Source organism: Euprymna scolopes, chromosome 46, assembly GCF_053919585.1.
Source record: "Euprymna scolopes isolate OS-2025 chromosome 46, ASM5391958v1, whole genome shotgun sequence".
NCBI classification, from domain to species: domain Eukaryota; kingdom Metazoa; phylum Mollusca; class Cephalopoda; order Sepiida; family Sepiolidae; genus Euprymna; species Euprymna scolopes.
The window spans coordinates 53,951,066-53,965,711 of record NC_136527.1 but is presented as its reverse complement, the minus strand read 5'-3'; the positions used below and the strand labels follow the sequence as shown (position 1 = coordinate 53,965,711).

The window sequence follows — 14,646 nt, the reverse complement described above, 5'->3', positions numbered from 1 at the left end:
ACAATTATATATTGATACATTTTGATACAATAAATGTTTTTACAATTATATATTGATACATTTTGATATAATAAATGTTTTTACAATTATATATTGATACATTTTTATACAATAAATGTTTTTATAATTATATATTGATGCATTATTATACAATAAATATTTTTATAATTATATATTGATACATTTTGATACAATAAATGTTTTTATAATTATGTATTGATACATTTTGATAAATAAATTTTTTTATAATTATATATTGATACATTTTGTTACAATAAATTTTTGGTTTTCAACTATTTTTCTGTTCGGATAAAAATCTTGTTCTTACTTATTTGCCGCGTTATTTGTCTAAAAAGAAATTGGAGTTATCGCTCTCTAACAATAGCCACCGTCTGCATACAGCACAAGTGCCCTCGTAATAACTTTTAAATGATTACCCCTCCCCATGTTAAGAATGGCTTTCGAACTAATAACGTTATTATTTCAGCGCGGTACCAAAATTACATAATACTGTGTTTTCTTTTTTGTTGTTTCGTAATAACACAAGAATTATTTAAACTGAATTAATTCTTCTTTATAAAATAATTGCGTTCTTTGATAATACGTGTTTTCTTTCTTTCATTTTTGTTTCGTTATAACACAAAAAGTGTTAAAACTAAATTATTTTTTTATATATATGGTTTCGTTTTTCGTATCTTGACTCCGTGATCAAGTTTGTTTTTTAAAAACAAGAGTTAAAAATATCTTTTTTTTAATATTACGGGGGTGCCCCGGGTGCATAGTCTCTTTTAAAAACAATATCGCCCTCAAGAACGGTAATAGAATGTGTTTTCAATCGATATTTATTCAATAAGGGACCAGTTTTCCTACCTAGCAAAAAGGAGGTATTTTTCCGGGTACGAGTTTTCCGGGTATGGGGTTTCCGGAGACGAGTTTTCCGGGCACCGACTCTAGACAAAAATGTCGTGTGTTTGTACTTTATGGGAAAATTTAAAATTTAAAATTCTATTAAAAATAGTAGAAAACAACTTTTACATTATTCTGCTTTCTATATGATAAAATTCAAATATCTTTCTGGGGAAAACAATTGATTTTAATAAATTTAATTTCGTTTAAAAAACAACTTGCCTATACTAAAATGTAGCTGAAGGTGGAGGGCTATTTAACTTGTTTTGCACAAACAAGGTGTATTTTTTTTCAATATCTTAAGATTTTAATTTACTAATTATCTTTGAAATAATCCCAGAAAACTAATATTTATCTTTCAAGTTTCTGACGACCCCGTAAAAATATTTTTCAGAATAACTTTTTTAAAATTTAGGCACGTAGTTCTTTTTCAATATCTTCATTTTTAATGTGTTTGGTAAACTGCACAAGCTCCAGATTAACTTTAGGCTTTAATCTTTCAAATACAATAAAAAATAACCAGGAATATAAAATAAATAAATAAATAAATAATTTAATTTATTAATTAATTAATTAATTAATTAATTAATTAAAATAAATTTTTTAATCACAATAAAGAAAATCGGAAATCTAAAATAAAAAAAATACGAAAAGTAGTATCAGTTTCCGCCATTAAATTGCACGTGCAACGAGTTAGAGAATTAATAAAGATGAAACTTGTAATCTGTTCTCTCTCATGTAAATATTAAAATGTTAAATAGAATAAAACTAATTTTATCCACCAAATAGATCGGCTCTATTTCGAAATAATTTCTTTTTTTTTTTTCCTCTTCAATTTTATTTTCTGCGAACTTGCTTTTCCGTTCGTCATCTTGAATGTTAACTTGAGCTTGTAAAGTCAATCACATTTGAAAAATCGTTTCCTTTATAAAAGCAGATAAAGTTAATCGAAAGCAGATTATAAAACAAAAACGTAAGTATTACTACATGAATTTAATATCGATTTTTGAATTTGCAGAATACGTTAAAAATGTAAGGGAGATAACTACATTTACTAAGCAAATAATCCTGAAATGTTGATTTATCGTGGAAACTTTTTCGGTGTTGATTGTTTTTTTGTTATCAATATTGACTTAAACATTAAAAAAACACACAAAAAAACAACGGTCAATGTCTAGAAAACCTTTAAACGTTTTGGTAAATTATTACTTACTTTCCATCTTAATAATCGTTAGGCACTTCCAAACGATTGGGAAGAACGGAGCACATAATCCCGTGACGTCAACCTTGTCTTAACTATACGAAATATGGAACAGCAGAACGACTTAATGATTTTTAAAACCTTTGTTTATCTTCTTCAAACTGCAATTAATAATTAATCTTTTTTATAATTTTGTTAGATTTTAAGATTTACACAGTTTAATGATTAATAATATTAGAAACATTTTTATATTGAATATGAAATACAGTTTTACGAAATATGTACGACCAGAACAACTTTATAGTTTACCATGAAAAAAAAAAGAATTTTAAATGATTTTCACTGGTTTAAAGTAAAAAAAAATGTTCAACGCATGCATTGAATTTGTATGCTCCTATGTACTTGTCACTAATCTAACAGATTTTCCAAAAAGAAAATTCAATGTTTACAATTTTTAAGTTGTTCTCTGTTTCTAATACCAAGTTCTAGTAAATCGATCCCCCATTTTGGAAACATCGACTTTTTCAGTCAATTTAGCGAATTTAGCCATTTTTTTAGTCTATTTGATATTTAGTCGTTTTCTCCTTTCTTTAATTAAATGTTTGTATTCTCGACTAGTGCTTTCAATCTGAGGGATCAGTGTATTAGAAACTGTGTACACATGTAAGTATACCAAAGAGTTTACCTGTTAATTAATTTGGAAATGTAGTTATCAAATTTTCTGTTCATTTGTTTAAAGAATGCTGATAATTGAAGAAACTTATGTTGTATTTTTAAGTTTTCTCAAAAAAAACCTTAAACATACCTTTCAAATAGCGTTGACTAAATTTTAAAAGTAAACATGGTTCTTAAACAAATTACAATGTTATGATTCTTTGTATTATTTAGATTATTAAGTTCTCATCTTTATTGTGCAAACATTGTAAAAATAGCACTTAAGATGAGAACAATAATCCAACTAATCCAAATAATACGAACAAATCAAAATATGCTTTTTTCTTTACATGTATTTTTTTACATGTCGAAAACTTGTTTTGTTTTTCCTCTCAATAATAGAGATTCCACAATTACTTAGTTGATTGTAATATGACCCTTTAATATTAATTCTGTTTTGAAAAGTTAAGATGACATAAAATTAAATTATTTTGTATTTTGGGGACATTAACTTGATAGTTTAAAAAGGAAGTTATTATAAATGGGGCTTTTATTAGTAGATATACTGAATTTGTGCATGGAAAATCGTAACTTACTTGGCTAGCATGTGTGTGTGCTTCAAAGGATTGGTCATGTCACAGAAAAGAAAGGAAAGAAAGAAAGCCTAAAATCGTTGTCGGTCACTTATGCAATGCAGACGGTTTCCATTTTTGAAAAAAAAAACGTACTAAAAAGGGCATCATTTCTCAGATTAGCATGAGGAGAAGCTGATCATTTTCAGACATGTGCAAAATCATCAAACTGGTTTCTGCTCCCCTCCAAGTTTCCTCTCAAATCATGAAAAAATAACAAAAATTATTTCTCTTCCTTCCCTATTTACAAGTTTAGTCATTATGTTATGAGCCATGACTCTCCTCTCCACGTTAGATTCCTCATCCAGCCTTTCGTATTGATGGTGACTCCTCCATATTGGAATATCAGCTTTCCCATTCCTTGATTGACGGATCTTTAATGTTTTTTCTCCAATCTTAAAATCTATGAACCTTGTTTTCTCATTCGAATTCTCTATCAGTTTTTCCTTGCAAAATGTTGTCCCTTACCAATGTAAAAGATCGATGCATCTCTTGTAGAGTGATCTCGTGTTGCTCATCACCCTAGTATACTCTACAAGGCATTAATATATTATGTAATGGCAAGATCATATATCTATTGGAGAGCATGGTGAGAATTTCGTCATTTCACTCACATTGAATCTGACAGCCACCAACATTTCGTTAATGTATATATCCCATGACTGTTCATTGTTCCAACTTTTCACTAAAACGTTCTATTTTGCCGTTAGTTTGTGGTGATAAAATGATGTGCTCACATGATGTATGTTGAGATCCTACATGCCTTCTTCATCAATTTGTTAACCTTTTTGGACCCCTTGTCTATTAACAACTGAAGTGGTGCCCCGAATCTGGGTAAAATTTCATCCAACAACAGATGAACCACCGTTTCAGCCTTCTTGTAAGTGACCGAAAAAACCTACGGCAAACCACAATACATATTGATGAACATCATTATGTACTGGGTCTGCAAAACTGAAATAATAGATTAAATAACTATTTCATAATAATAGTTTTAGTGTATTAAATAACAATGTGGAAACGTTGCAATACGTAAAATAAGCTCATCTGTTAAATCAAATATGACTTTAATATCATAATTTGGAATATAAGTGTTTTGTCATTAATATATATTATGTATTGGTTATGCAAGACTGTAAAGTAGGGTCCGGAAATATTCAATGCTAGTTTTGCAAAAGGATAAAGAAGCAGATTGTGCTCCTGCATTCAATGTTATTTCCTTATCCGACTCTTGTTCCCTAATTATATCAAAACCCAATAATGTATGATGTTCCTGCGATACTGACGAGCCTTTAACCTTCTTATATGATGCAAACTCTATTGAATCAAAATGATCTGAGGTAATTGCACCTACTGAGTAATCCCTACAGTCTATTTTTAATAGGGAACTTCATTGTCTCTACTCAAATCCACGGTGCATAACAAAAGATCCACACAAACATTTTCCTTCTCTTTCAAAGCTCACCTCTGTATTTTCCTATTCTATATAGGCGAGTTTACTATTAATATTGAATAAATATTCTAGAGGTATGTGATTTGTGTAGATGGTGACCTTCATACTATAAAAATATTCATTCAACTTATTAAAGGCATAGTGTATCGTATAATTATTAAGTGTATCATGTATGCTTCTTTTTCTATAGTCGACCATCGTGTCTGTATATCACTACGTTTATGGGATGAGAAGTAAATTGGTTTTTCAAGCTCAATGCTCCCTCTGATCCGTGTACAGTCTGTAGTCTTCCTCAGGATTGGGATGAGTCAGTATAACGAATATCTGCAAGCTTCATTTTAAGCTGACTGTCTGCCCTCTCGGGGATTAAATTCTTTTGTTCATCAAGCATAATAATCAATTGACAACAACTGCAGCAAATGAAATGTATGTTCCGCTGTCATTGGCTTTATATACGATCTGCTTTTTGTGCTCACCCTCGACAGCTGTGTGATGAAACAGTTGACTTACAGCTTACACCACTGACAATATCAATTATGACAAACTAATTACATCATCCTGTGCATTTGCTACCAGCTGTCATGTGTGCCTTTGCATGTATGCACCTTCACGATATATGAAGAAATCAAATCTTGTCTTTCTTAATATCTTTAAATATGTACAATGTAAACAATGTAAGAATTTGTTTCATACAATAGCAAACCTAGGCAATATCTACTAATAACAATATCAAAATGAGGTGGAAAATTAAAGAGAAACTCTACCAAAAAGTCAGAAAATATTCAAGGGTGATTCTCCAGAAATATGTTGTGCGTGTACAGTCGCTAATGTAAAAATCATGACAAAGAGATTCCATGTAAATGTGGAAAATTATATAAATGTGTGCCATGTCATTCAATAACAGTAAAATTAGAAAAACATTGAAAAGATATGTGGAGAGATTAAAAAATCAGTTATGACAGAATATATTGACAGAAAAGGGATACTAGAGACCCTTATAGGATAAAGTAAATAATTATAGATTGAGAAGAACAGTGAAAATTAAGGTATCTTAAGGAAACAAATAAGCTTTAAACAAGATTACAATACCCGCTAAAATACTACCTTTTAGGCAGCAAAGCATCTCTAATCGTAATTTGTGTTGTTCCAGATTAGACAACATAACATCTAGTTCATATTCCTCGATTTCTTCTTAGTGACCACGAGGAGCTCACTAATCTTCAACTTTTCTGGTATATCAAATCAAGAAATCGGCCACAGATTAAAATATGATTAGATAACGGTACGAGTGACTGTGCAAAAGCACCAAAAACTGGCACTATTCGTGATGCCGCTAAATCTTATCATCCTAGAGTTACTTCTTACATGAAAGACAATGCCATAGATAGCAACGTTATAAACAGGTTTGAAACGGCTTCACAAATCCAACAACAGTGTAATCTTGTTAAAAAGTGTTCTCTTTCTACAGTAAAGAACAGATTGAAGGAATATTTTTTCGTAAGACTCTGTTGCAAGATGCAAGCCAATGATTACTGTAAACAACAGAAAGTGCCGTCTGGATTCCATCAGATGCATTGAAGATCATGACTTTTCATATTGGTCGAAAGTGATTTTTAGCAATGAAGGAAAATCTAATATCAGGCAAGGCACTGATTCCAGACATTCCGTCAGTGTAAGGGAGGATAAAGTAATCATAGGTGCATAGTTTCAATACTATAAGGTGGTTGAGGTTCAGTATTAATGTGGCGTATTATTAATGCCTACAGTTCGCTTGCAAGCTCGAATTAAATCGACCAAGTACATTAATATGTTGATTGCGCACTTTGTAACCTAATTTGAAATTTTAAGGATAATCTCATATATATATTGGAAACACAAAAAAGTCCGTACTGATCATTTTATCAAAAGCTGCAAATTGAAGCTAAATTGAAAGTATCACATGAATTTTAAAATTAACATTAAATTGAGAAAGCATAAAGAATCTCTGCACTATGAAAAATTGTATTTTATCAGGAATTTAGAACATTAGTGTAACACAAATACAACACGAACACAATGAATATTTAGTAGTATAGCCCTTCTGCAATTTGACAGCCTGCAATCTTTTCAGCATTCCTTGCATTAGTCTTCAGCAGAAACTCTGGTGAGAAAGAATTGCAATTATCTTTCATTTTTGTTCAAAATGTTTCCTGATTTAAAATTTTAATATTGTGTAACTTGATGTAATGTCATATGTTTTTGATGGGATTGAGGTCCGGAGATTGTGCAGGCCAATTCAAACATGGAATATGATGTCCTTCAAGTAACCTCTTATCCTTAATAAGGATGAGATTATCCTTAAAATTTCAAATTAGGTTACAAAGTGCTCAATCAACATATTAATGTACTTGGTCGATTTAATTCGAGCTTGCAAGCGAACTGTAGGCATTAATAATATATAATTAATAGGCATTAATAATATATAGTTATATATATATATATATATATATAGGCATTATATATATAATTAATAGGCATTAATAATATATAGTTATATATAATAGGCATTAACAATATATATATATATATATATATATATATATATATATATATATATATATATATATATATAACATCCAGCAAAAAATGTTCATAAATTTCGTACTAGATTGTGTACTAGCCCCGTAGTGCTATGGTTAGATTTATAGTTAAATATTTGGAAATAAAAACACATGACTTTTCATATTGGTCGAAAGTGATTTTTAGCAATGAAGGAAAATCTAATATCAGGCAAGGCACTGATTCCAGGCATTACATCAGTCTAAGGGAGGATAAAGTAATCCTAGGTGCACAGTTTCAATACTATAAGGTGGTTGAGGTTCAGTATTAATGTGGAGTATTATTAATGCCTACAGTTCGCTTGCAAACTCGAATTAATTCGACTAAGTACATTAATGTGTTGATTGAGCACTTTGTAACCTACTTTGGCTGAAATTTTAAGGATAATCTCATCCTTATGTAGGATAAGAGGTTACTTCAAGGACATGATATTCCATGTTTGAATTGGCCTGCACAATCTTTTTTGTGTTTCCAATATATATAGATATATAGATATATAGATCGATAGATAACATCCAGAAAAAATGTTCATAAATTTTATACTAGATTGTCTACTAGGCCCGTAGTGCTATGGTTAGATTTATAGTTAAATATTTGGAAATAAAAACACATTAATTTTATTAACTAACCAGTATTGCATAAATCCCTAATCATTTTTTAAATTTCATTAATAAGAGATGTTTTTGGTATTTTTAATAAAAATAAACATGAGAAATTTAAGTTAACCACATCAAAATATAATATTTTTTATTTTTTTAAATTTATTTTATATTTTCAGAATTTACAGCAATGAAAAGAAATTAATTAATGGATAAGAAGGACCTTTCTTTATTGGTGATTTAAAAAAGGTTTAAAATAATTTTACATTTTTCATATAAATTTTCTAAAGTTAAGTCATATACTACATTGTATATACATTTTGTGGAATCAGATGCAATCAATATGGCTGATAAAGCATTTTCTGGTGAAGTATGTGGTTCTACTTTTGCAGAGAAGTCAAGTTTGCTAACACATACGGGAGACAAACCACATTCTTGTGAAATATGTGGTTCTTCCTTTGTATGGAAGTCATATTTGGTGAGGCATATGATTACACATACAGGAGACAAACCATATTCTTGTGAAGTATGTGGTTCAGCTTTTGCACTCAAGGCAAATTTGTCGTGTCATATTCTTACACATACGGGAGAGAAACCACATTCTTGTGAAATATGTGGTTCTTCTTTTGCACTTAAGTTAACTTTGTCGCGTCATATGCTAACACATATAGAAGACAAACCACATTCTTGTGAAGTATGTGGTTCTTCTTTTGCCCAGAAGTCAACTTTGTCGCGTCATATGCTAACACATATGGGAGAGAAACCACATTCTTGTGAAATATGTGGTTCTTCTTTTGCACGGAAGTCAACTTTGTCATGTCATATGCTAACACATACGGGACAGAAACCACATTCTTGTGAAATATGTGGTTCTTCTTTTGCACTTAAGTCAACTTTGACACGTCATATCTTAACACATACGGGAGACAAACCACATTCTTGTGAGGTTTGTGGTTCTTCTTTTGCACGGAAGTCACATTTGTTGAAGCATATGACAGCACATACAGGAGACAAACCACATTCTTGTGAAGTATGTGGTTCTCGTTTTGCACGGAAGTCAACTTTGTCATGTCATATGCTAACACATACGGGAGAGAAACCACATTCTTGTGAAGTATGTGATTCTTCTTTTGCACTAAAAGCAACTTTGTCGTGTCATATGCTAACACATACAGGCGACAAACCACATTCTTGTGAAGTATGTGGTTCTTCTTTTGCACGGAAGTCACATTTGTTGATGCATATGACAACACATACAGGAGACAAACCACATTCTTGTGAAGTATGTGGTTCTTCCTTTGCACGGAAGTCAAATTTGTCGAGGCATATGACCACACATACAGGAGACAAACCACATTCCAATGTAGTATGTAATTCTTTTTTTGAAGGGGAGTCAAATTTATAGTGAGGATACTAAATAGAGCTCTCGGTCGATTCCAATAGAAAGCATGGAAATTTTTCGAGCTAGTTTGGCTGCCTCGTATCCAACATTTCAAAGAAAGAAAATAACAAAGAGAAAAACATCATTTTTGTTAAGTATGTGATCCTACTTTTTCATGGAAGTCAAATTTGTTTCATCATATGCAAACACATGAGAAGAAAATGACAAAATATCAAGGACTTTTGTATGACATAAAAATTAAACTGGAATCTTACAAATAAATATTATTATAGAAACTGGGCTAATGAAAAATGTGGAACCAAGAGCAAGCAAGAGAAATACAAACAGGTCAAGGGACAATTAGAATCTTAAAAAGATCTCACTGTTGGAGTAACTAAACCAATGGAAGAATGTTTTGCATCCGGTAGAATGCCCCATGCACAGCAAAAACAAAGTGGTAAAATTATGGCAAAATAGAGAGAGAAACAAGCCACAGAAGTCACATTTGTTGAGGCATATGACAACAACTTGAATGCCTACTTAGACACTATCCTCGAGTGTCTGTACAGGGGTTTGCACCTTCTCCAAGTGATGTTTCCTCAAGTAATAGCACAAAGCTGTATTCTACACCAGACTTGACAAATTCTTATCCTGGAATCAAGAGACCAAAATGAAAGATATACTACAACGTATGAAAATGGTTAATTAGGGAGAGGAAAATTATGTTCTCAATTTCTTTTCAGTGTTTGAAAGATAAAGAATATTAATGGAACATTCCAATATCTATGTATCTCATATAAAGTTCAAGTGGTAGCCCCAGGTTGTGGGCCACTTCACTTTTGAGAACTTTGACTGAAGTAAAATAAAACAAAAAGGAGACAAACATCTTGTGAAGAATGTGGTTCTTCTGCACTAAAGGCAACTTTTGTCGTGTCATATACTAACACATATGAGAAATATGTCACGTCATATAGAAACACATACAAGAAACAGTATCTGATGATCTTCCAAATATCGATACCTCAATATTCTATTCCAGCTTCATGAAACAAGAACCAGCAGAACAACCTCTATCACGTAAGTGGCCAACCATTTTAATCAAGATTGTTTTACAAATATGACAAAATCAGAAAACAAGTCTGCTACAGAAATCACCCAAAAGATTTATTAAAAATACTCCAGAAGTTCCATTACAGAAAATTGGAAAAATGAGCCAAACAATATTGTGACAAGTATTTTCTGGATTCATGCACCCAGAACAATATAAGTTTGAACTAAACAGAAATAGTGAGGGTGAGCCGTTTGACATCGAGTTGTCAGGTTCATCGGGAGGATGGTTACTATACAATGGAATAAAATGGAATGTGTAAATATATCCACATGACGATCTATAACATGTTGAATATTGAATGCTGCAGCAAGTCATGGGAACAGCATCTGCTATGACTCTATGATTCCTAAAACTACATGCCTTGAATCGAGCTGTTAAACCTGACATAATTATATGAGAAAATAAGTAGAAAGTCACAACCTTAGAAGCTAATGTCTTCAATAATACTAGGTTACAAGAGTGAGAGTAAAAAATAACAAAACACCAGGTTTTATGTACGACGTGAAAAAATTGAAATCTTTGGAAAATCATTATTTCAATAATTATAGGAGTAACTGAAATTCGAAAAAATAATTTTAAAAACTACCTGAAAATATACCTGGTGAACCAAGTGCAAGAGAGTTTCAATCAGTTGCTCAAAAATAGAGAATCTTAAAATGATTATTTGGTGGAAATGTCTAAAGGGTGAATTTCTGGCATCCGGTAGGATGTACCATCACCAGCTTAAACTAAAAAAAATAGATTAAAAAATAGCCACACCACATTCCTTTGATGTATGTGGTTCTTTGCATAGAAAACATTTGCTGTGTCATATGCAAAAACATATGGAAGACAAAAGAACTTTCATAGAACATTCAAATATCTATGTATTTCATATAGAGTTAAACATGAGTCACATGTAGGGAGCCTGAGAACTTCGACTGATGGAAATTTAAATAAAAGAGAAAAAGTGTATGAAATATACTAACTGGTTTAAAAAATCTTAAGAAATATTTACACACAATTTCTAGAAAACCAAACTTTATCAATGAAGCGATAGCAGGGATACATATCTATATATTCTAAAAAAAATCATGTGTAAGTTCAAGGAGAATCTTTTCAAACTAACTAAAATGTATGGTAAACTAAAACATTTTCAGGTAAATTTGACACTTGTTATGTGTGTAGGTATTCTTCTGTTAAAAACATGCGAAAATATGAGAAAATAATATTATACTCGGATTGATAATTTTCTTTAAAAAACAAAGTTTTTATTCTCATGTAAATCTTTAAAACCACCTAAAAGAGCTCAGGTCATGTGTTAACATTTTTTTACTTTTATTTTTAAATTTAATATATATCAATAAAACGTCTATTTTATATCGAGTTTTCATCTCTAAATATCTATTTAATGATTTAGCCTTTTATCATTATTGTTTTCATATATGTTTATTGTGCATGATTTTTTAAATACGATTGACGTTCAATAAGTAATGACCCTGACCAACATTTGTGTCTGATCTAGTAGAAATGTAACATAGGCAATGATTTATATCTTTATGGGTCATGTGGCAAATTACAACTCTGAACTAATTGTTGTTTCTGATTTAAAATTGTTTGAAATTAGTTAAATGTTAAATGGAACCTGCCAAGTGTCATACCCTGATCAAATGTGTATTTTAAATAAATGGCACACTATAGAAAATTGATGAAATTAAAAGAAATTATGTCACATCACATTCTTGTAAATATTGTTATTGTGAATTCCAATATGCCATGAAATCTGTAACAGAAGCACCTAAACTTGGTTGCCCTCCATCTGTCAGTGATGAGGCAACTGTCAGCTATTGTGATGCAAACTTTTCTGAAGATTCATACTTGATTATTTGTCAAATCGCCTAAAAGCTCATGACTAGTGCAGGGTCTGTGGAAACTACCTGATAGATTCATAGGTTGCTGACAACTTTCCAAAAGCAAAACCGCATTGATTACCATACTGTACCAAAGAAGTATTAACTCTAGATGCCTTAAACCGGTATCCACAATTTACAGGAGCTTATTAGGCTTCAATTAACAGAAGCTTATTACCCTTAAATTTTCAGAAAATATATTAAACTTATCAAAATCAAGAGGCAGTGCCAGATCAGCAAATATCTCCCCTGCACGATATCATTCTGATGCACAACATACGTTTTTAAAGATCAGAAGTGCAAACGTCTATGGAATCCTCTGCCATGCACTTTGCATTACATAAAATTGTTTTTGAAAGGAAAGCCTTTTCTTGATCATGCAGCTTCATTTCTGATTTAAAAGATGCAAGAAATGTGTAACTCTGTGATGTTCTTAAACAAACTAATAACTGAAAATTTTCGTTGTTCTACTTATATGAAAAATTAGACCAGGGCATTACGTATTAAAAGCCTGTCATAACAATTTTATATATTTGTGAATATTTTTAGGGACAGTTTCATCTTCCAAATCATATGATAAAGCAAGAGTGTTGAATAAATCCGATTTTGTTGCCTAGGACACTAGTTATATAGGCTTTGTTAATTTAACTAATGTAACATTTTAATGTTCAACAAATGTTACATAGGCTTTGTTAATTTTACTTAATGTAACATTTTAATGTTCAACAAATGCTATATGGTCTTTGTTAATTTAACTTAATGTAACAATTTAATGTTTAACAAATGTTATATAGTCTTTGTTAATTTAACTTTATGTTACATTTTAATGCTCAACCAAACTTCGTAGTCTTTTCATAAACGCATGTTTTTTCGGACTTTTATTTTCGCCTTCAAGCGATCAAGGTCTTTGTTTTATAGTCGATTTAAATGTTGTCCCTGACTTGCCGTTATATTCTCGTGGTTCTTGACCTCTGGCTCTCACCAGTAAAGCACAACGAATATTTGCTAGGTTTAAAGGTTTTATTTAAAGAGAAATTATTCGTGGGAGGAGAGACCAATATATGATGAACTAATTACTTCTTACTCAGTTTTTCTGTTAGTCCTAATGATAGGAATAAAAAAAACGCAGACATTTTGCCTGTCTCGCTCCTTATTTCCTTTGCATGCGTTATTTAAATAGTTACGCAACCTGTAGCACGGCATATTTCTGTTTGCTGACATATTATCCTGAGATGTACTACTCTAACCTTCGTCAAAATTCATAACAAAATTGTTACGGGCATACGGTACCAATATATAGCATTGGGGTGTTTTTTTTCTTTTGGAAATGACGAAACAAATTAATCACCACTACAAAGTATACATAAGTAGTAAGCTAAGTTTATTCTGCAATCCTCAAATATTGCACGCCCATCCTATTTGATAACCGTAAGGAACTCCTTGGTAAAAATTTTGTAGTGGAGTGTGATTCATGTTTATAGCTAATATATAGTTAAAATCTTCTAGCTTTTCAAAAACGACAGAACACACTACTACCAGAAAATGATTATTTGTTTATATGCATTCTACGGAAAAAGTTAAACACGGTCAATTCTTATTCAGAATTTAAGCTCCTAACAATGTCAAATTAATCCAGCTGCAAAAAAGACTTCTTAGTACTCTCGGCATACTTCACGCAATAAGTAATATATCATTTGTGATCAGGAATAAGTTGATAATGCCTGGGATAATGGATTAATGTAACAAATCATATACATGACTTTGACCGTCCCACACGTTTTTCAGTATACGGTTGAATTCTGCCTTTGCTGCATTAAGTTTATCAGCAGGTGCACCTTTGGTTTCGATGTGGTGTTTTGTGGTGTGCATGAGTTTGCTTACCACAAGATTTTTGTCAACTCTGGGTAGGAGTGTAATAAGGTCTGCAAGGAAGAAGACAGCTGATAGAGAGCGGGTTTAGTCTTCACACCAGTGACAGAAAGTTCCGTATTCGCATCTATCAGCTGACGTCTGGTCATATCCACTATCAGGTTGAAGTGGTGCAAGAAGTCCGCACTTAGAATTGGGTAGGGTAAATCCTCTATGGTAAAGAACCATGTAAAGTCTCTCTGTGATTCCAAGTCGAGAGAACGAGAATATTGACTGTACGTAGAAATGTAGGAGTGATTTACTGCTTGCAGTGTGATTGGCGACATAGGTAGCTTCTTGTGGAGGAGTTTCAC

The 14,646-nt window shown here is 31.6% G+C and overlaps 1 protein-coding gene across 1 annotated transcript; it reads left to right on the top strand.

The window, feature by feature from the left end:
* The first annotated feature begins 1,545 nt into the window (after positions 1 to 1,545).
* On the top strand, positions 1,546 to 11,896 carry LOC145270892 (uncharacterized). The gene is made up of 2 exons (XM_080126444.1): positions 1,546 to 1,879; positions 8,223 to 11,896. Exon 2 carries the CDS (start codon positions 8,387 to 8,389, stop codon positions 9,446 to 9,448), a length of 1,062 nt encoding a protein of 353 aa, XP_079982570.1. The 5' UTR covers positions 1,546 to 1,879; positions 8,223 to 8,386; the 3' UTR covers positions 9,449 to 11,896.
* The last annotated feature ends 2,750 nt before the right edge of the window (positions 11,897 to 14,646 follow it).

Coding starts and splice junctions, on each gene's coding strand:
- LOC145270892 (XM_080126444.1), top strand. CDS start 8,387: ATGGCTGATAAAGCATTTTCTGGTGAAGTATGTGGTTCTACTTTTGCA.